General features: G+C 41.1%; 2 protein-coding genes across 4 annotated transcripts in view; one reads left to right on the forward strand and one right to left on the reverse strand.

The window, feature by feature from the left end:
* Positions 1-9981, reverse strand: part of LOC113163774 (rho GTPase-activating protein 6-like) — a 58715-nt gene extending 48734 nt beyond the window's left edge. The window contains exon 1 of the mRNA XM_026362725.1: positions 9319-9981. Within this exon, the coding sequence (XP_026218510.1) occupies positions 9319-9813 (495 nt within the window). The 5' untranslated portion in view covers positions 9814-9981. The remainder of the gene's footprint in view (positions 1-9318) is intronic.
* Positions 9982-12366: 2385 nt separating this feature from the next.
* Positions 12367-21936, forward strand: LOC113164046 (male-specific lethal 3 homolog). 3 transcript variants are annotated; one of them, XM_026363142.1, is made up of 14 exons: positions 12367-12621; positions 13924-14006; positions 14142-14237; positions 14522-14616; positions 14714-14811; positions 14984-15112; positions 15369-15526; positions 15701-15859; positions 16404-16639; positions 16812-16901; positions 17216-17325; positions 17683-17782; positions 17873-17957; positions 20474-21936. In XM_026363142.1, exons 1-14 carry the CDS (start codon positions 12511-12513, stop codon positions 20571-20573), a joined length of 1650 nt encoding a protein of 549 aa, XP_026218927.1. In that variant the 5' UTR covers positions 12367-12510; the 3' UTR covers positions 20574-21936. The 3 variants fall into 3 exon arrangements, with proteins under 3 accessions (XP_026218927.1, XP_026218928.1, XP_026218929.1); XM_026363143.1 differs by having other exon boundaries at positions 12367-12609; XM_026363144.1 differs by lacking the exon at positions 12367-12621 and adding an exon at positions 12921-13037.
* Positions 21937-22826: the final 890 nt, after the last annotated feature.

Below are 22826 nucleotides of genomic sequence, written 5' to 3' on the forward strand. Positions count from 1 at the left end.
GCATGTTGAGGCCGAACTAAAATAGAAATAAATGTTTATGTTTTACTTCATTACACAGCTGAGTTTGGATACACTTCCAAGGGCTTTTCCAGTTGAATTCCAGGAAGTGTTAGTCAGTTGTTTGAGCTCGTGTGATGGGGATGTTTGGCAGCCTGGCAAAGATGAGCAAGGAGACAGTGGCGGTGATAAGACGCTGGGAAGAAGCGTCTTCTCTTTCCACATCCATACAGCCTCAACAGTCAGCACGAATTAAACATTTGAGCCAGCTGCACTTGTGTGAATATACAGACAGCGTGGATGACGTGATCGTGTTAGAGGTGAAACAGTCAGTTGATCGAGGAGATTTTGAGGAGCCCAGTGTTTGGTGATTACAGCCTGAATCATTGATTCTTTTTTATCCTTATCTAACATCACAGTTCAATCATTATGTTTGAGTTCTGGACTAAAAATAGCAGCAGTTTTAATGACTCACTGATGTTTGATAAGCCAAATAATGATGACTCAACAATAACAAGTGAATAAAGAGAGAAACTCTTGTGCACACAGTTTATTTTCAAACCTTTTTATAATTTTGCACTAATGGATTTTGCTGGTTATGGTCTAATAGTAATGCTTGGTTACTAAGTTAAGAGGTTATGAGAAACATTTCGATTCATCCTCCGTGGACATGGAGGGAAAAGCAACAATATAATTCTATAAAAGGTTTGAAAGGTGGCGCTACTTTAGCCTCCTGCACCTCCTGAGGCAGGTCAGTTCAAAGGGGCCTTCATGACAGGGAATAAATTGCTGTGTGCTTTCAGTGTAGTCTTTGGAAGGGCAAAGCTGGACCTGTCCAGAAAACGCGGGCTGTTATCTCAGCTACGTTCTTGCTTCCTCAAAGGCAAAGTCAAACCGACGTGATCTCATGTTTTCGCCTCAGCTGCATTTAGCCTAAGATAGAGATTGGAAAGGAAAGAAAGGGGCTTTCCCATCCAAAAGAGAAGCAGAATAAAGTCTATGAAAGTGAGTGATTAGGAGTAAGGAGTGGACAGGAGCGAGCTTCTGTGGGAAGAAACGTGAAAGCGGGGAGAGAAGACATAGGTGAGGAGAAGAGACGCCGGTGGAGGGATCAGTCAGTAGACATGTCTCCTTCAGTAGGAGCCCCGGGGCCTCGGCATGAAGCTCTGACCTGGAATTCCAAATAAATAATTCCCTAAACCTCCACAGTTAAAGAGGCTGGAGCAACACACACACACACACACACACACGTATGATAAGGATGCACCAAGCAAAACACACAATTTCTCTAAAATCATGACTTATTTAAATGAATTCTCCGAATACGTGCAGATATATTTGAGGCTAAAATCCCTCACACGCCTACACATGCACTAAAGCGCGCACACAAAGCTTAGAGTAGCCTAAATCCTGCATGTGTGAGCAGGAACGCTGAGTTAAGCCTTGTTAAATGCAGCATGAAACAGTTTTACTCAATAGTAAATACTGAAGCAGGCAAAGAGAGGCACGACACCGAGGTCAAGTACACTGCAGTATATTCAAGTAATTAATATACACAGAGCACAGAGTGACAGAGTGACGGGGACAGTATCGTGCTAAACAGATAGGAATTCCCCATTTAATACCAAGTAGAGACAACAAATACATTTTTCTAACAGCTACATTCGTGAGGGCTGTAAGTAACATGTCCTCAGCTGAACTCAAATGAACCATAAAACTGTTTTTTCACATCACAATAAATATCAAGAACAAAATTGCTCTTTATTCCTTTGGGCTCATTTTTCAGCAACTGGACAGGATATGAACATGCAGCGTCCTTATGAAGACTGATGCAGACTGATACACGGCCACTTAACCTATGTCCACAAACCCCAAACAGACACAGCACAAAAACTGTCTCTGTGCATATCCTGCAGGATAACAGCCATCTGTGGGACTGAGGTGATCTGAGGCCTCCTTTTCTCACACTGATGCTCTTATTTAGCAGAAAGGGAACTGGATAATAGTCTTACTTTACTTTGCTACTTTTGACAAATGGTGCAAGTGCCTACGGGTGCTCATCAAAGTGAAGCCGAGATAAGGGAGCAGGGTGACATTGCTACAATTAGAGCTGCAAGAAACACAAGCACTCGGGTGATTACAGGCCAACACATGCAGAGGGCGAGAAAGGGTCATCCAGCATATAGACTGAACCCGGTTCAAGTTTGCCACAACTGTCACAACTCCTGGCCTGAAGTTGTTGTCTGAAACATCAACCAGCTAGGCGCTGCTTTGACCAATCACAATGTGTGCGATACACATAAGCAGGGTTGTGGAACCACAATATGAAAACAACCTTAAATAATTCTGTGGGCTGTGAATGTGCGTTTGTTTTTTTTTTACACTTCCAAGTTACTGTTCCAACATTAGACAAAGGGGAGGGTTTTGAGATGTTGTGAAACGTTTTCACCCACTGTGACTATCATATCACCAGAGTTCATGCTGATTGAGACAAATACATAAATGGGAAGTCGTAAATTTAACATAGCATGGCAGATGTGGGAGGATCTCTGATTTCCCTCTGGCCCGTGACAAACCGCATTAGAAAGAACATTAGTGGACGTAGGGGTCACTGGAATACACACATGTGAATACACAGGGGGACACACATTTCTGCCTTTCGAGACTCGAAAGTGTACAATTAGATCATCCAACCCGCCGCCTTTGAATTCTCTCCCACACACACACACACACACTCACGAACCCAAATTTAAGGCGTGTAAAAAGTAACTCAAAACTGCTGCTTTCTCGCTGGAGTGGAGGCTTAATCGGCAACAGACAGAGAGAATCTGGCTGCGGAAATTAATGTTTATTTTTCAGCTGTCTCTATTTCAAGCCGCTCTCCTTTCCCTCATTGTTGAGAAAACATCCCAAAGGAGACGGGAGATTGCTGAACTGAAACACAGCCAAACAAGCCGCGCAGCTTCATATGGTTCTTTTCAACGCAATATCAAGCAAACTTGTCAAAAAAATTGCCCCGTGAGGTATCATGTTTCTGCACAGCGATATTTTTTTACACAGACATTCTGCAGTATTTGGGGGGTTTTCTCAGGCACTGGTTACATCTCATTGGAATTATTAAGTGTTGATGTCATATCCTCTTGGCTTTCGCACTGCGTTTTGTACCATATGCTTTGCTATGATAATGAGTTAAATTGCTTTATGGCACAAAGGGATATTTCACATTTGTTTTATAGCACATAACAATTATTGGCTCTTGTTGTGCTGCTGTGCTCAAAATAAATTCAGTTAAAGGTTGAATTATCATTCTGTGTGCTGCACGCAAGCAAGAGTATACAGATTATGTTTGCATAGTTATTGGCTTTGTTTGCATACTTGTACAAGTTGACATGTCACGTTTTGCAAACCACAGTTTAATGAAGATGTAGAATACATTGTATTTTTAATATTTGGATAAAGATAATTCTGTCTTATCTCTGGATTTCAAAACATGATCTACACTCTGAAACTAAAGTAAAATCACTGATGTGCTGATCGAGGGATTCCAGCACTTTAGAACCACAGTCATCAAAACTACCTCACTCCATTAAAACACAGAAAGCTTGACATTAAAGTGAGCGACCTGCTGAGAGACAAAATTAAAAATAATGACACGGCAGCAGCAGCAGCGGAGGACGACCCAGCAAGCAGCCATTTAGCATACGTTTTTTAACCAAGGTTAATGCTGAGGTGCTAATCTGCTGTCTAGATCTTCCTCAGTACAGAAATTAAATACATATATAACATAGCTTGATATTTCAGCTACATCAGGGTGTTTGTGAGCTTCCTTGAAAGCAGGAAGCGTTCTGGTCTGCCATTCGATTGTACATGTTTACAACCAGGCTTGTTAATAAAGGCTATAATCAAACTACGGCTCCGTGCAGACCCACATACATAAATCCAGAGCTTCTCCCACAGGAGCAACATGCTGCAGAGGTCATCTATACCAGAACCATGAACGTTTCGCAACAAGAAACATAGTCTCAAAGTGAATAATATATGCAAAAATAAAAATCTGAATTAATAATACGTGACTTACACATCCTTCAAATGAAAGGAGCCCCAATTCAGGGTGATGTGACATCAGACTTTAAGACAACTGTGACTAGAGCCAAGGAAATTACTCCTGTAAGCCAAGGAAATCAGTCTGTATTTCATCATGTTTCGGTGTTTAGACGGAGGTTCTTGTAACAGCGTGATGACATCCTAAATTTACCTCACTGATCTACAGAACTAGTTCTTCTGTGCTGCCTTATTGGTATCGTTTGGCGAAACAGCTCCATAAAAATGTAACTCTAGATTTGTGAGATTTTGCAAATCTTGGCTGAACTGTCCGACTTAGTGTGCGAAAATGTTTTCAGTATGTATTTTGGTTCGAGCATTCCACAGATGTCGAACCATCAAGGTCTCGTTCCTCCAACGCAGCCTCCTCACTTTGAGGGAACTTAGGGAGGAAATAAGGGAGGAGAGGCGCAACGGATCGCAGTGAGGTTCACTAGTTCAAGCCTGTCTGTTTGCTGGAGCATGTCAGAGAGAAAGAGAGAGAGCGCCGTGCACATCAAAATCCAACTTGGTGATGCATCAATAATTCATAAAAAGCCAAAGATGCATGTTTTCCCTGAATGCACCACTGAAAGTTTGTTTGTGTTTTTTTTTATTTTGTACCAATGTACAGGTGAATCTATATGAAAGAAGGACTTGGTCAGTGTGAGGGAGTGTGCAGACTATTATGACTTCTGCCTCATTTGAGTATAATAAGATTATAATTGGAGCAGAGCTGAAAGAATGAATCTCTTAGTCACAAATGCAAATGACACAAAAATCTACTTTTAATTAACAAACTAATCAGCAGATTAAATGATGACAAACATTTATTTCAGCTTCAGAGAGGATGTTTTAAAAAACGACTAAATACTTACGGCAAACAATGACAAAAAGCTCAGGATAAGAAGAAGAAAGTGACAAAATAAAGACTTGTTACCACCTTGGTCTGGTCAACGTGCACTTCACATGCATGCTCGCTCTACAGAAGAACAAACTTTACCAGAATGTGTGTGATACACAAACCGCTGCTTTAAAAAAACATCTCACTGAGCGCGCTCAGAGATCTGACAGTAAAGGAATGGCCACCTTTAGCCTCTCCTTCTGTTCAGATTAGCAGCTCTGCTGCACCATATCTTTCCAATACACAAACCAACTGTTACTGCTGTTATAAACACTTCAATATGGACCACCTGGTAAAACTTGGTTTAAAAAGAAAAAGAAAAAAGCTGTTGTTGTCCTGGCAGAAAGCCATGGTCCAAGTCAACGCCACAGCTTCTTCAGTGTAAACAATGCTGGACATTTATGCTTCACAAAATATGCATACCCTCTGATAGACTGAACATTATGAAAAATGTTTGTATGAGGAAACTTGCAACATAAATGTTTTAAATAGATGTCACATACCATGTGAGGGATGTGATAAAATATATCAAGTAATGTCACAGGAGGTTCTGCCCAGTAGCCAGCAAAACGTCCCACAAGGATTTGGGCTGCTGGTGATGGTTGTTTTATTATGCACATTGGAGAAAGGTGTAAATGTGAAATGTAAATGTTCAACTTTAAAGGAGAAACTGCGGGTCATGCTTTCTGTGATAGAGTCCTGTTCTTAGAAAATCCTATTTGCGATCTTAAGAAAGCAAACAGCAGACTGTTTGACTATCTAAAAGTTTATTTCTCTGCTTCTTCTCCGAGCCCAGTCCACTGACGTAGTTCAGCACTGACGCATAAACATAAATTAGCATGTGGGCATTGAGAGAATTTTAAGAATGGTAACAAGTACATGTAAGCAGCTGTAATTCTACGTTTTTCAAATAGCCTAATGACACTAAACATTGAAATGATGTGTTTTTATCCGTCCCCATTCCTCTTGCAAGAGATCATAATAGTGATTCCAGAAAACTCCAAATGGTAATCTTCCAGTTTCCCAGTTGTGGTTCATTGAGTTGTAAATAGAAAATGGTACTGTGCTGTGTGCAACATGCTGTAACATCTCTCTATCTATCATCTGGGAAAACTATCACCACAGGCTAAAGCGCCAGATCAACAGTTATTGCACATTTATAGCTCCTCTTTACTCTTTATTGACTTACTAAATTAGATTACTCATGGGGCCAAAGAGAGAAGAGCCACATATTTTCCTCTTTTCCCCTTTGCACCGCTAAGTCCTGCTCTGTGGGTGTAATAGTTTGTGAGCTTGTGAATGCATAAGGTTCTGGCCTCAAAGAACTGGTATCGCTTCAAGTCATCTGTTATCAATATGAGGTAGTAGTAGATTTATTTATTTCTTTTACTAAAGGAGATCCTTTTGGAAGGATTTTCTTCACATTACTCTCTTTTTTAAAGCTTTACAATAAGCGAGTCTAGAAGAGGAGGGAATAGTGTCAACATTCAGGTGCCCCATCAACAACCAGGATTAAATCATTCGACTACTGCTTCCTCTGCGAGCCTGTGCATCTTCACACACACACACACACACACACACACACGTGTGTAAGTGAAGAACAGAAACAGAGAGCACTTTCTGATCATTTTTCTGTCACTGTTCTTTAAACATCAGCCACCTGGCCATGGTGAAATAAAGCTATTGAGTAATCCTGGTCAACATAACTCTGCTCTGTGTTGCTTTCGGTGAAAACCATTACATCTACAACACGTCTCCGCGTCTCCCTTCCACTCTGTCTGTCTCTCTGTTCATGTCTCCCTCCTTAAAAAGGCATAGCACAGGACCAATCTGCACAGGTTGCCCTACACACACACACACACACACACATTGATATGAAGTGGATCTCCCTCCCAGCAGTGCATTGAGCAAATCATGATACCTGAAATAGCACCTATTGAAAATACATCTTCTTTCTTTGTACAGCTTATTCCTGTAGCACACTATACGATCAGAGCTTCCCCTCCATCTGTCAATCATGTCATAAAAGTAATATATTATCAATAGTTTGATTTTAGAAGGGAGAAACAGTTTGTACCTGTAAAGTAAAAATGGTTTCACATAAAATACGGTTGATCCAGATTGAAGGAGGCATTTAAACAGTGGTGCAGTTTTTGCATCTATGTATCATGGTGGCACATATGTGAATAAATGACTCTATTTTTGGAACCTCATGAAGTTTGCTGAGTCTGCCTTCTATCTTATTAGCCACTTTGGCAGGACTACACCACAAAGAACATGAGTATATAAAGCTTGTTTGCCTGTTTTGGAAAATAATGACTTACATTACCTGGAAATGAAGTAATTTATTAAGTTACAATATGAAAAAGCATCAAAGGTCGTATAAACAAAGTATAAACACTCAACACTTCAGGCGCCGTACTCACAAGCATTCTTAGAAAACTCTCAGAGAGCTCCTAACTTAGTCTAAAAAGTCCAAGCTGAGAGTCCCAGACTAAGAGTGATTTAGGAAACAAGTCAGAGCAACTCTGACCCAGGAAAGGACAAAAACCCTTATCTCAGTGAGGAGTTGTGGGCCGACCAAACTGTTCATTTTCCGTTGGTGTGATGATGTGGTTTGTGTCACATCATTTGTATCCAGTTGGAGGAATCTGCTGAACGTCACAATGTGAAGCTATAGAAGTTTAGAGTTAGGAAGCTTTGTGAATACGGCCCCAGTGCTTTTATTGCACCTGACAGACAGGTCACATCTCCCTCAGAACTGACAAACACACTGGCAAATTGTGAATTACAACTCCCAGCCTCGTCAGTAACTGCAGGAGGGTATTTTTATGTTCTTAAATCAACATTGTCTCTTCTTGTGCATTTGGAAAAATACAAACTGCCACAAACTAAATTCGACCACATTCGGTTTATTTCCAACATAAAGTCTTTGTTTGCACTTCATTTCTGGGTTTTACTTCACACCCAACAGTGAGAGAATAGTTTACTGCAGACCAGCAACAGTTCTTGGCTCAGTACTTTTACAAACACTCTAAGGTGCAATAACTTCATGGTCCAGATTGTACTAATGACTCCAAACTGATGGCCTGATGTTATCCTCTGTGGGCCATAGCCAGGGGGGAAAACAACATGGAAAAATCTCGGAAAGGAAGAGAGGGAGGAAAAGAGAGTGTGGACGTGTGCTTGTGTGTATGTGAGAACGAAAGACAGGCCCATTGCAAGAAAAGTGAGTGAAGTTGGAGCTTTGTAATAGGAAATGATGGGAGGGTTGTTTGGGGGCAAGCATGGTTTTAACCCTGTGACCGCTCCCACTCGTGAGAACCGAGTCCCAGGCCATGTGTCCTTAAAACCCTTTACTTCAGCACACACACATGCTGCTGCACGTACACGCGCAGTGCAACTCGACAAGCAAAACACATCACAACAGGCCGAGAAAGAAAGTCAACAATAGAAGCAGGAAAATTATCATACCTTTCCACCAGCGCATGTGGCCCTGTGCCAACTATGCAGCCTATAAAGCCCCCCCACTAAAAATAAGTCGCCCAAGTATGTTTTGGTAAAGATTTCAAACACTACCTTTCTCCGTATTCACATTTAATTAGAAGCCTATATGAAGACAAAAGCCCAACCAGCCCAGTGACGACAACAGCAGGAGGAAAAGAAAGGATTGTGGGGGCAAAACTATCTGTGCACTTCATTGCACCTTTTGTTGGAATTATTTAATCCTTGAAAGCAGGTTTTATAGCTTTCCCAGAAGGGCTGTTGTGTAAGGTGTGACTCTCACACAGCAACGATCATACAGGAAACTCCAGGTGGGTGAAGTGAAGTAGTACTGCTGGTCCCCTTCCCCCAGTTAATTACCTATGTGCCCTTGGGCAAGACCAAGACAACTACTACTACAACTGGTTGTAGGCTGTTGTGTAGTGGTTTCATACTGGATGACTACCAGGTGCAGATGTCAGACTCAGGTCAACTGTCCCTCTTAAAAACCCATAAATCTTCCATTTAGGCTCCAACACCTGAAGTCGTGGCACCTCCATCTCTGCGCTGTCAGTTTTAAGATGCGCAGGCAAGAATGTCTGTGTCATCTGCAGACTGGCTGGTCTGTAAACAGATTTTCAGCCCATGTGTTTTCTGCTTCGCTTCTGGCAGAAATAAAGTGTGTGTTGAGACTGTTGGTTGTTTTCCAGCAGCAGTCATATTCTTTCTAGAGCTGTTGGAGAGCACCTACAGTCTGTTCAGCTACTTTTACGAACCAACGTACAAAATGTTTCAATGCTTTATAAAACTACAAACATATGACATGTACTAGAATCAAAGCTTTAAATCTTTACCTCCGATTTCCACACAACATATGCATGAGAGCTGGACGGCTGCACTTTTCTCTGTAGCCACCTCCTCGGAGAGAACAGCGCGCCGGTGCTGCCGGACGGCGCACCACCGGTCCCCCTCACCAGAAACGGTAAATCCCCGGCAGTATTCCTTTTGGCACGCTTCACTGTGTCATAGTCAAAGTGGAAGTTGGAGGATGGAGAAACATCCAAAGGTATGGAAGGGGAGGAGAGGGACGGGGTTATGGGTTCCTTTAGTGTCGGAATCTTGGTGCGTAAAGCCGGTTTCACAGCCAAGCGCTCCGGGGACGCACCTGCGTCTGCAGTGGCCGCTCCAGAAAACGATACTCCGCTTGCTTCATCGGTTCCAGTGCCACAGTGTCTTATGATAGCGGGATCCAAGCTGCGGGTTTGCCGTAGCCTCCGTTTGGTTATGGCTTTGGAGGCAGGAGAGGAGCAAGAGAAGACGCTGTTGAGAAGTCCTTGAGCTGCAGACATGTCTCCTTATTATGGATCTCACATCAGCGTTACTCACAGCTTTTCTTTAAAGCTCCAACTACAAGACAGGGCCTTGGTGTAGCCCCATCAAAAGAAAGTAGCAACCACCAAACAGTAAAGAGCTGGAATGTGCTGCATTTGGCTCCAGACGCTGCGCGAGTGAGGAAAGGAGCAAGTCAGGTCTGCCTTTTCTCTGCTGTGCTTCTCAGTACGTTGGTCAGTGCCACACTGGAGTGGAGTGAGAGCAGTCTGACAGTGTCAGAGTGTCTGTGCATGAGTATGGGAGGGGGTTCAGAAAGAATCACAGAATTCACATCACTTTAACCCTACTAACTTACTGCTGCCTTTAGTGCACAATTAAAGATGTGGGACTCCATGCGTTTCTATAATTAATAAGCTCATTTTCTTAAGAGTAATTAAGGAAGTAGGCAGTTAAAATAATTAGACAGGGAGAAGGTCATGCACACAGACAGACATGATTTAGCCAGGGATGAAAATAGGCCTATTAATCCTTGTCTCACATTAATCCACCTCACTGTCTGGGAATAATAGGCCTATCAGTGAAGCCTGCTGGGTGCTATTATTAGCTCAACAATAAACGAGTCATAGGATTAATAACCTTTCTTTATACACCTGTGCATGAGGCTAGAGCCTATGCCAGACATTAATTTACACACACGTGTAAAAAGTCTGTGTGACTATGTGTGGATCTAAGTAGATAGGAAAATAGTGTGTGTGAGAAGGAAACACACACTGAGAGAGAGAGAGAGAGATCTGGAGCTGCGTGACCCACTGTGTGAAAGTATGGGAAAAATGAAAAGAGACAGCAGGAGCCTGGAGAGGAGGGTGCCGACCGGCTGATAAAGGAGCTTATGAAGCTGCGCCGCATGACACACTCGCACACACACACAACACACAGCATGACATGACACTGATAACAGCTCAGATAGATTGGACCCTTCTAAAAACAGTCTGTTGGGGCATAGAATGACACAGAGTGAGAGAAACTCAGACAGTGGAATTAAAGACAGAAAACCTAGTTTATATATATGTATATTTATATATATATATGTGTGTATAATAAATTATGGAAAGACACCAGCACTGGAGGCTTGTGCCTTTACCACCTCCACTCGGGAAAGCAGCCAAAAACAACAGTAATGTGGGGGAAGAGTGCATGAGATATAATACAGATATGCTCTCATATACAGATTTAAAAAGTCGAGTGTGACCCTTGCAGCATCCTTGACTTTTCATTTTGCTGCCTTCAAGCTCTTCATCATACGTTAAAGACAGTCTAGGCCTTGCAGGTCTCAGGTTACTAACATGGCAACATTTAATGTAAAACATTTGACGTGACTGTCAAAATACATCAGATGCAGCAAAAGGAAGGAGAGTAGCTAAATCTACAGGGCCATGTTTTAGCCAGTCACATTTGGTGTTTTACACACACTGTCCATATTTGGTATACAATAGTAGAGCAGCACTGCCTGAAACCATTTTAAGCAAAATGAGTCTAGATTCTGCTATAGTTGCAGAGGCATGGTTTCCTGTGCCAGGGATCAGTGTAAATTTCATTGTCTAATCCTGTTAGACAGATATGAATGGAAAGGTTAGAAGGTCAGAAACAAAAGAAATCAAATCTGGTATGAAAGGCGTAACTGTCTGCAAACTTTAATGCACACACCCACACACTGTTTTAATTACCCTCGAGCAGACCATTTATCCAACCAAAGATTTCAAATATTCCTGGCTGCACATATATCTCCATACAGCCTACTGTTAACATTATTGAGACATCATTTTCTTTTACTGCATTTTAACTGAAGGTAGGGGTCTTTCCCAAAATGATGAATGTCAATACGGCACAGATCAGATCCTCCTCTATACTGTATGACAGCCATGCTGCTCAATTACAGGGGCAAGTTTAATCTTAGAATAATCAGCAGAGTAGCTGGGGTATTGGTAATAGGGCAATTACCTACAGGGTATTGTTCATATTCATCTCTAAGTGGACACAGATGGTTTTTCCTCCTCTATTTCATCCCAAGGATCCTTATAGGGCTGTGAATAGGTGGTGAATATTTAGAAAAATGTGGAATGTCTGCTAAAAATTCAGCTTGATCAAATGTTTGTTAGTTTTGAAACAAATATAACAAAATCAATTTGGTATTGACTTAATGTGGGAAATGTAGTGTAGATTTCCTGTGCTCTTACACTGACCTCTCTTGGCCAGAGTTTGATGTCGCACTACGAGTACGGTGTCTGTGAGAGGTCATTTCAACTTATCCAATTGCGTTTTTCACGTTGCCTTCAGGGCTGTAGGAACTCCTGCATTAGAAAAAAAAAAACAAACAAACTACCCAACAAAGCATTAGAACTGTTCGCGCTAGACGAGGTTGCAGATCCCAACATAACACTAATGGAGACTAATGGTGCACCATTTAAACTACATAATACAGCTATGCTCCCATATCGCAGAGGAAAATAATCTTTGCATGTTGCTTGCAGTTGCACTCGGTTGTTTATTTTACGAGAAGCCTGTGAAGGCAGCTCCGGTTCTCCCACAACAGCGCCATCCCTGTGCAGCCCGGCTTGGTGGGAGACCCCTCACCGAAAAGAGTTAGGAAAGGAAAGGGTTAAGGAGTTTAGAGGGTCCGGATCGATGCCTCCTCTCCCACACGTCGCCATGAACAAATGAATTCGCGGGGAATTAAATATCAATTTCACAAAGGAGAACGAGTCCTGTGCTTTGAACCCGACCCCACCAAGGCTAAAGTGTTGTATGACGCTAAGGTAACGCTCCATGTAAGCTAGTGGAGCTCTTCTGTGCTTTGACTTTGTGCAAGCGAACTGTTTTTGTTGTTGTTTTTTTTTTTTTGTTCTGGAAAAGCAGGATTGTTTCAGTAGATGTGGGATAAGTTACAACGTTATGAGGCGACAGCGAAGAGCTCTCAGGCCTTGGGAGAAATGGCGTTAGCGTTAGCGGCTAACGAGGTTTCCGGGTGCGTTTGAGTGCACGTTTCTTTCCCGAAGCTCCGAAAATCAACGTTAAGTAAAGTTAGAGAAGCAGCTGTGTTGTTGTTGTTGTTTTTTTGGAGCTATTGGTTTGTTTCAAATGGAGCTTGTTGGTGGTGCACTCCGGCTAAAGCTGTTAACGCTCTCCAATCGTGCAATGACGCTATTTAACCAAATGTAAAACAATAACTTAGAGAATATTAAAGGTAACTGTCACACACACACTATAAACAAACGCACCAACACAACTGTGCCGCTAATTTCACCAACACATGACCACTAACCTGCATGTATTGACTATTGTGCATCAGCTATTGCCGTCTAGCTATTTTAATGGTATCGTGTGCTCGCTAATAACACAATAATATTAAGAATATCCCAACCGAGTAATGATAACCTAGTTAATTCTCGTCTGCTAGCAGCGTATTGTTGTCGCTCTTTTAGCTAATGCTAACAGAGGGCGGTTCTGGGTATGTTTACATCAACGCAATCTAGCTTTGCTTTGCTAACACAGGCTAGCTAGCAGCTAGCATTAGCCAGCTAAGTGTTTGACTCAAGGTTTATACGTTGCAGAAAAACTTTTCTTTTTCTTAAGTAGCAGAAACCTTTTATTCTGAACATACAATGTAGTAAATATATTCAACATTTGTATAGCAAAATTGTCACGTAACCGCTTTGTTATTAATGTTGATCTTGTTTCAGGAAAACTGCAGCTTTGTTGGTTTTTGATTTATTAATAGGGGTCTATAAATTTCATCATGTTTTATCAGGTCAAATTATTGTAATGTGTCACTTTAGTACTAGTGCACGAATTGCCATTTTATATTGTGCAGCTAAATTCATGTCGCTTACATAATAAAGTAAATGCAGCTGACAGGACAAAATATAGTGGGGCACAAACAATATGTGCTTTTACAATTTAATGAACCTCATCTTATACTTGGGGAAAAACGAAAACAATCAAATTCTAAATAAATTATTATAAAGCACTTCAGGATGCGCAACAAGCTGAATTGTGAATGGATGCACCATCCTTCAATCCACAGGTACCTTAAGCAAGACTGAAAGGATTGTTGTGCATTCCCATTACAGGTCATTGATGTCTTGATAGGTACAGATGAACATGGAAGAAGAATCCCAAAGTACCTGATTCACTTCAATGGTTGGAACAGGAGGTAACTAACTGTATCTCTTAATTCATTGTGGTGCTTATAATTAGGAAGTCTCATTTTCATCAACTTAGCAATGTAGCTTTATACCAGTGCTGTCAAACCATGCATGTCCTTTTTATAATGTCTGTGTTCGTGTAGCTGGGATCGTTGGGCTGCAGAAGATCATGTCCTAAGGGACACTGAGGATAACCGTAAATTACAACGTAAACTGGCTCGCAAAGCTCTAGGTCGCATGTAAGTTCACACTATGTTGGTTTATTTGTGAACATACTTTGAGATACTTTTGCATTACTGCCCACAGAAATTTAGGTCAAGATCTTTTCATGAATTTTTTTTTTTTTACACAGCAATACATGCATACATGCATGGCATGTGTTAATCCACCAACAACTCCAGTTCACTGTGTATCACTGTGTCCATTACCACACGTTTTAGATTCGATTTTTCTGTTTGTTCATTGGAGCTATAGGTGTGATTATAAAGTATAATCTACATTTTGTTACCTGTATTGACTTTAGGAAGAGAAAGGGATGGGCGAAGAGGCGTCGTCGTCAGTCTGGTACTAAATCTTCTTTGAAGACTCTCCCAAAGGAGGACGACAGTGATGACGCATGTAAAAAATCTCTTTGACTTTTCATTTTGCTCACTTAGTCTCCCTTAGTAATCAAATTAATCGCTCCATATATGCTTAATCTAATGAATCTCTCCAGGTTTAATTTCATCTTCAGAGAGCAGTGAAGGGGACGATTCTGACCCTGAATCTTCGAACAGTGGGGACAGCACCTTCTCTGAGGATATTAACAAAATGGTAATGTGGATGAGTACAGTTTTCTGTCTCAGAATATACAGACAAGCACTGACATTTCAGCTCAACTAGTTTTTGAGGCCTTGCAGGCTAAACACAAAAGCAGCCAAACATGTCTCAGAGAAAATGACTTTCTATTCACCATGCACCTGAAGTTTCATCTGTTCTGTTTCAGAGGGTTGAACCAGACATTAATGTTAAGAGGGAATGTGAGGAGAAGATTGTGCATGTTGACATCAGTTTCCCAGACATTCTGAAGAAAAAACTGGAGGATGATTGCTTTTACATCAACAAGAGAAAGAAGGTACATACAGCAACTTTTAAGCAATAAAAATATTTTACTGGTCTGTGTGCTCTTAAAAATTGTTTGTCCACAGTGCATTGTTTACCATATACAGTACACCTTTCATGTGGACTCTTTTGATTATGCAGATTGCTCCTGTCTTCAAGACTAACATACAAATGAATAAAATTAGAAAACCCTTAAAGTTTGATTGACAGGAAACTTGCTTAATATGAATTGAAGATTGCCCATAATTGGTTGTATTTTTCTCTCCTAGTTGGTGATGGTTCCCTGTCAGACAAATGTTGTGCACATCCTAGAGTCCTATGTAAAAAACTTTACCATCAACAAAGCCTTCATGGCCAATGAGAGGTACCGGCGGCAGCAGAACACAACTCAGAGCACCAGTCCACAGCCAATCCCTCCAGAGAAGAGGCAAGTCTGCTTAGAATATTAATATAAGGTTCACGGTTGAAATGTGCTCAGTCCAATTTTTAATATTAAATGCATGTTGAGCCATACATTAACTTCATTTTTGTAATATATACTCTTCTTACCATGATCATCATTTATTATGCATGTTATTTAATTGTATTCATTTTTTTCAAGTGAGGAGCTGTGCAAGGAAATGGTCGACGGCCTGAGAATCACGTTTGACTTCACCTTGCCCATGATTCTTCTCTATCCCTGTGAACAAGCTCAGTTCAAAAAGGTCAGCTCCACCAGGCTCTTTATGGCCATGAATGAAAGTTCCCCGTGCTCCAGCAAGTAAGTCTTCATAAACTGCTTGGCTGCAATATACTGTAATACAATAGCAAGAAAATTATGTGAAAATTTTGTAGTTTTCTGCCTTAATTTGTCATAAAATGCGATCTGATCTTCATCTAAGTCAAGAGTATTAACAAATATAATGTGCCTAAGATAATATTATCAAAAAAGAGGTCTGTTCTCTGACTTGACAACTCCAAAAGATAGATTTTGTTTCTCTGAAGCCATTCTGTTGTAGACTTGTTTTGGTGTTTTGGGTCAGTGTCCTGTGGCATCACCCAACTTGACTGCAGAGTTTCAGCTTCTCACTAAAGACATGAAAGATCAGAATTCTTATTATTTTAGGCACATTAATACTACAATAATACTACATTAATACGTTACTACGTACTCGCTTAGATGAAGATCAGATCACATTTTATGACAAATTAATGCAGAAAACCATGAAATTCCAAAAGGTTCACAAAATTTTTTGCCCCTGTATACTGATTTCAACTGTTCAACTTCCACTTCAAGCTAAAAATCTTTGTCTTTGTCCTTAAAGTGCCCAGCGAGAGCGCAGTCCGAGCCCGTTGGGACACAACCCTCCGACTCCTCAGTCCACTGACAGCCAGCCGGCATTGAGCGACATTTCTGCCACCACTCCCACTGCTCCAGCCCCCACCCCAAAGCGCCGGCGCCACCCTGACATGGACTGTATCTCATATCAGTCCCAGTCACTCAGACGCTCCACCAGGAACACGTCTGGAGGTGACCGGCCAGCTGAAGGGAGCAGTGGAGGTAATCAGCTTTTACTTGATTTGATGCCCTTTTTGAGTCATCATCATTTGGAAACTGATCTGACAGTGTGTTGCACATAAATTGAGTTTAAGTAATTTGTGATCTCTTTGTTCTGGTATATTTTAAGATTTGAAATGTGAGCTATAAATACAATGTTTATTATAATATCCAGGTGGAGGCAGTGCCACAGCGTCCCCACAGCTCAAACGCCGTGTGGTTGACACCACATCTCAACCCAAATTCTTTCTCAACCTTGACAGAAGTAAGTCGACACTTCATTTAAAAATCACATGGCATTTTGTGGTATTATTGTATTTTGAGCATTTGACCTGGTTTTAGTACTGTTAGTAATAACCATTTGACCCAGTAGATGGTGCTATCCTACTTTTTTTTTCTCTCATCTTTATTTATTTTGTACTACCCAAACAAGAAATGTGATGTCTCAACATTTCATTTCACCTGCATTAATTCTTGTTCCACTGTTTTTTCTTCTTAACCATAATCCAGCACTGATAAACTAAACTGTAAGAAGTTTATCTTTACATGTTTTGGTTTAACTCTGTGCTTCTAATACAGAAACCCCAGTACATAGTGGCTCATCTTCCCCATTACCCTTGACGCCAAGCAAAGAACAGAGTGGGCCTTTCTATGGCCTGGAGAGCCGGAGAAACAATGAGCTTAATGAGGTGATGCAACTGTGTGTGACGAACATATTACCTGGGAGGGAAACAATGTCTTGCTCATGGATGTAAGGACAGTTACATAAATGCAGGGAGAGAATGTGGTAACGTGCATGAAATGAGATTGTGAGTTCCAGCATAATGTCAGATGCATAAAACACTTTAGTCCTTAACGTGTGTTTGATGACGTTATTACATAGCGGTAGTGATATTACGTTATGTTCACATTTACCATCAGTAGAAACCTGAAAACTGTGTCTATGTTCACTAGAAGCCCTGTGCTTTCAAAACGTAACCGTGATGACATTATTTTAATTATTTATATATTTATTTCTTTTCTTTTTTTTTTTTTTTTTCAACCAGGTCCTAAGCTGGAAGCTGACTCCTGATAACTACCCGTTGAATGACCAGCCTCCTCCACCCTCTTACCTGTATGGATCACAGCACCTTTTGCGGCTTTTTGGTTGGTACTCTCTTTGACATCAGTTTGCTTTTTGTCTCTTTGTGCAGCTTCTTTCTGTTCCCATGATCAGCTGTGTTGTCGTTTCTCCAGTGAAGCTTCCTGAGATCCTGGGAAAGATGCAGATCCCCGAGAGGAACCTTCGAGCTCTGGTCAAACATTTGGAACTCTTTCTCAGGTACCTGATTATTGTGTTCAACTTAAATGATCATATTACTACCTTTTATGCATAAACGGTTTCCAAGGGAAGTGATTTAGAAACAGAGAAAGAGACAGACACTCTTCAGTTAAAATATTAACTGAGATTAACTACAGATTTTTTTCACACTGTGTAGATTAAGAAGTCCCAATCTTTGACTGACCCGAGGCTAAAAGCTTTTAGTTTTTCCACTAATACTTTCAGAGCTAATATTGAAATCTCACCCCTCTTGTTGAGAAATAAACCACTCCTGTCCACTTGACAGAAATTCTCAAGTGGACAAAAATTATGAAAAACTATATATAATTTCCTCTGAGGGTAAATAATTAATAGAATGCAGTGCTATATTGAATTAAAGGGATATCAATTGGCACACTTGATTAAAATGCACCTTGCTAATAATGACATTGCTCATTAACCCATGCTTCACTTCACAGTAACTGTCAGTGTTGAAGTACAAGAAATTCTCATTTTACAAGAAGAGTGGGACACTCAGGTGTCAGCACACCTTTGACAAAAGCTTTTTACATCTTATACTCCAGTGTGCTGAAGGGTTTGGTGGTGTGATGTGTTGGTTCAAAGTAGAATTAAATTAAAAGATGGAGGGCAACAATCGAAGTCAGAAAAAGATTTTAAAAAATGTCTCCAGGGCATTATCGACTCCTCAAATAAGCCAGAAACACCAAAAACGAAAAGGCCAGGAAGACTAAAGGAAATGAGAACATGGGGGTGAAGTGGAGGGAGTGATGGAGTGAGAAAGAGCATGTGTTAGAGGGAGGGAGATGAGTGGGCATTACACAAGCATGGGAGTCTAATCTTTAAATCCTCCCTAGCGATCTTCAGTTCAGCCGGTCCCAAACCTGAGGGATTTAGGTCCTCTCATTCTCTAATCAAACACACACAGTACCACCTTTAGCCACTGAGCAGTGCTGTGGAGCAACGCTGAACTTGCTAAGTGGCACAGGAATAAAACCCGAGCCTGAGCCAGAGTTACCTCTATTTCACTACTTCACCAAAACAAATTGTGATTAAGTCCTTGATGCCACAATAATCACAAGTTGATCTGCCAAAAACTTGAGTCATTCAAACTGAAACTGCATTGTCCACATCATCCACAGCACCTGCAGTGCAAAATACAGATGCTTCACTCTTTTCTGCAGCAGTTCCTCTTGGCAAAGCATCTCCTGCTGTGTCATCAGTAGTAGGGGGAACATGGGTAGAAAATCTTTTAATTCACTGGCAGTGGACCGCAACTCACTGGTCCGTCTCTTCTCATAGAACATTATTCTGCTTAAAAGTAAATTACTTTTGTAGTTTGTAGCCCCCGTGTGAGCTATAAATTGTTGGGACTGGTAGTAATACAGCAAATACCACCACTTTGTCTCAGCAGTTAGTATATTCATTAAGTAGGAGTCTCTGCAGGACACTGGACACAAACTAAAACACTGGTGTCTTTTGGGAAAGCCTTCATGCTTTTACTCTGAAATCAGCCTCGTGGCAGATTGTGTCAAGTGGGCCAAAACTGATTGATGTTGCGGAGACTGAAGTGCAGTGCATTCTGGGATTTGGCTACATCTGATCTCTCACTCTTCCTTTCTCGGCAAAAATGATTATGATTAAGTGCTTGTGTGTGTGTTTGTGTGTGTGTGTGCGCACATGCATTCACACACACCATGCTGAATTACAATGTGTATGCCTAAAGCAGCTTGTCTTGTGTTATTATTGATCTAAAAGCAATGAAGATAAGCACAAGCCCGAATTTCTGGCACCAAAGAGCCAAAGAGAAATTATTTCCCCATTAATAACGATGTATTGAAACCAGTTTTGTGCCTTATTATGAATCAGCTGGCACAAATAAATGTCATTTCTTTAAACCAGCTCTTATCTTTAGTCTGCTTACTGTGGGCTACTTGCATATTTCCTTTATTGTGCCATTAAATTGTCTCGTTTGTTATTGGTTGTTGAAGCGCTCTTAAGTTCTCGTCTGATGAGGATAATTTGTTTGCATTGAGATTAGGAAGGCCGGTGGAGCTAAGATGAGATGGCAAGATTTAGAGGATTTGGCCGAGTAGCGGATACTAAGAAGATTCCGGATTAGTTTTCCCCGCTACTGATTAGATGGGAGGAGGGGGGGATTTTTCCACTCTTCCCTCTGTGACGGTTGGTCAGTCATTCTCATGTTTCCTTCCGTCATAATGATTGTGTATAAGGCTGGATGAGGGTGCTTTGTCTCTTACATATATACCCCCAGACAGAGGGCAAGGGGTCTAGGACTGATCTCAAATGAGCCAGGAATATCTAGGAAAACCAGAAGTCAAAGTAAACTGGGAAGCTGCGTTTAGCCGTGTAAGCTTATAATGTGTGCGCGGTTTGTCATCTGACAGCTTATGTTGAATATTTAATGTGAACAGAGGACTGCTGAACACTGTTGGAGTTGAAATATGTCATAAGATTTCCTTCTCTTGTACTTCCTTTTTCCCACCCCCTTCTCTTAGGTTTCTGGCCGAGTTCCATGAGGATTTCTTTCCCGAATCTGCGTATGTGTCAGCATCAGAGGCCCATTACAGCATGAAACAACCGAGGCCCGTCTTCTGAAGGAGATGATGGCGTTGTTTCCTTCCCATGTCGTCTTTACCCTGACTTCCCCCTTCAGCTTGTCTGACCCGTGCTTATGCACAGAGGAGTAACGGCAGCTTTCTCTGGGCTTTTGTGCTTTTCTGGACTTTCTTCTCTTCTCTTCTGGCATAATGTTTGTTTGCTGCCATTGCCTGGTGGAACTAGTTGCTTCTATCATGCCACTAACCTTCACCCATACCCTGTCTGTGGTGCTGTCCTGCATGTGAAGCCTCCCCCCGCTGCTTTGCTTCAGTGTACTGTTCCAAGGCAGGCATGTGGCATACCGTGTGTTGATTCCTTTTTGTAGGCCCCGTGGGTGATGACGGACACTGAACCTCTTCTCCAGTAGTTTCCTCATTGTCATCTGTCTTTTTGGTACCTGGCCTACATGTGTGGAATCGAACACAATCAGCGCTGTTTGCAAAAAGCCTTATTTCTCCCGCTATGCTTTAGCTGGAATACTTTGCCCTGCTTTTAGAAAGAGAAAGACTCACAGATTGAAAAGCTCTCGTTTTGCCTCTCTAATAAACTAATTTGATTCTCATCAGGGCATTTTCTCCTGTTTTTGAAGTTTGGGCCCCTTTTTATTTTGTACTTTCTTATAAGTGCATCCCAGTGATCATCTTCTGGATATAATTGCTTTATTCTACAGCAAAACCTGCTCTTACTATTCTGAATATGAGCATTCGCTGCACAATTACAATGTACTGACTCTTAGAAACTTTGTTATTGTACTGTAGGATAACAGTTTTCAGATTTGTAATGTCTATTCAGTGTTAATGAGATTTGTTTTTCTTGCTGTGTCTTGCTTTTTATGTGCTGTGCATGTTAGATACATGTCTATCAGCTTTATATTTGACTTTTTTCTGCCTGTTCCTCATAAAGTATCCACCTTCTCACAGGAGGGATAAGTTGCAGTGACAAAAGATGAAAAAAGGACAATTGGTTCTGTGAACAACATGTCAGCAGTGTGTGTAGTTGAAGGGAATCATCAGTGATCAGTGAGGACTGAAAAGATTAGATCATAAATCATTCAGCGTTTGTATATAGTTGTGATTTTTACTGTATAAACTGATACCATTTGCTTTGCTGTAGTTAATAATACATTCTAGAAATTGTAAATACTTTTCAATTCTGGATGCAACAAAAGCCATAACTCTGGTTACTCACAATGACATGGTGAAACTGTAAAAGCCAGATACACCACATCTGTCTGTCAATATATTACTTCTACTGTTACTGATCCCACTGGTAATACCTGATACTTTACTGTTTCCTAATGTCATCAGTCCTGTCCTGTTTTCTTCATCAGTTCAATAAAGCGTGCCAGTTTGTTTACATATGCCGAAAAGCTCCATGATTGTGCCACAAAAAAAAAGTGATGACGTTCTTCCTTGATACCTGCTTAGTCTTGCGCCATTTCTTGCTGTTGGACATTTTGATCTAAGATGAAATATGAGGGAACATAAAAGGTTATTAAAAGTTTTAAGTAGACAAGAGACTTTTTCAGCTACCTTGACTTTGTGTGTCACTAGACTGTAGCTGATTAAACTGCTGTCCTTCTGAAGGTGACTCTTTTGTTTGCCTTCGAGTTACTTAAAGGAAGTTCTTATCAAATATAGTGCTCCTCATTTATATGAAAACCTGTCACTACTCTTAAAACACTTAGTCAAATGCAGTAATAAGAGAATATAAGCCAAAAGGGCAGGAAAGGTTCTGAGGTGCTGGTGTCCTTAAACATCGCAAAGTGCAACAACTTTTGAGTGACGCTGTGGGCAAAGTCATACGCCACTTGACACGAGGTCACGACTGAATATGAAATATTGTCATATTTGATTGACAGCTGTTCGGCGAAGTTAAAGAGTTAGAGGTCATGGGACTATAATCCTAAAAGTAATTGTGCTCTTGCAGCTGTCAGTGTTGTGTCTATCAAAAGAGATGTGTGAGGAAGTGAGACACCTTAAGACCTTCGTAAGGACGTTCTGAGCATCAGCATTCAGAACAAGTAGAACACTTTTGGTTGGTTGGATGGTGCAGTTCATTCAAAGCACACTGATCCCTGTAGGCCGCTTGTGCTTTTCAAGAAAACAAGTGACCAGCTTTGATCTTAAACTACCACGAACCAGTCAGGTTGCACTTTATATGTATGATTACGGTCCAAACTCCTATTCTGTTCAGTTCACCTCGAGTCCAAGTGACATCTGTGCCAAATTTGAAGAAAGTCCTCAAGGA

The sequence above is a fragment of the Anabas testudineus genome, chromosome 2 (genome assembly GCF_900324465.2).
Source record: "Anabas testudineus chromosome 2, fAnaTes1.2, whole genome shotgun sequence".
Taxonomy (NCBI): Eukaryota; Metazoa; Chordata; class Actinopteri; order Anabantiformes; family Anabantidae; genus Anabas; species Anabas testudineus.

What these genes read in the sequence shown, in the direction of transcription:
- LOC113164046 (XM_026363142.1), top strand. Translation starts at nt 12,511, where the DNA reads ATGAATTCGCGGGGAATTAAATATCAATTTCACAAAGGAGAACGAGTC. An exon ending in ACGCTAAGGTAACGCTCCAT is followed by an intron (nt 12,622 to 13,923) that starts GTAAGCTAGTGG and finishes TTCCCATTACAG; the next exon opens with GTCATTGATGTCTTGATAGG. An exon ending in CTTTCTCAACCTTGACAGAA is followed by an intron (nt 16,902 to 17,215) that starts GTAAGTCGACAC and finishes CTTCTAATACAG; the next exon opens with AAACCCCAGTACATAGTGGC.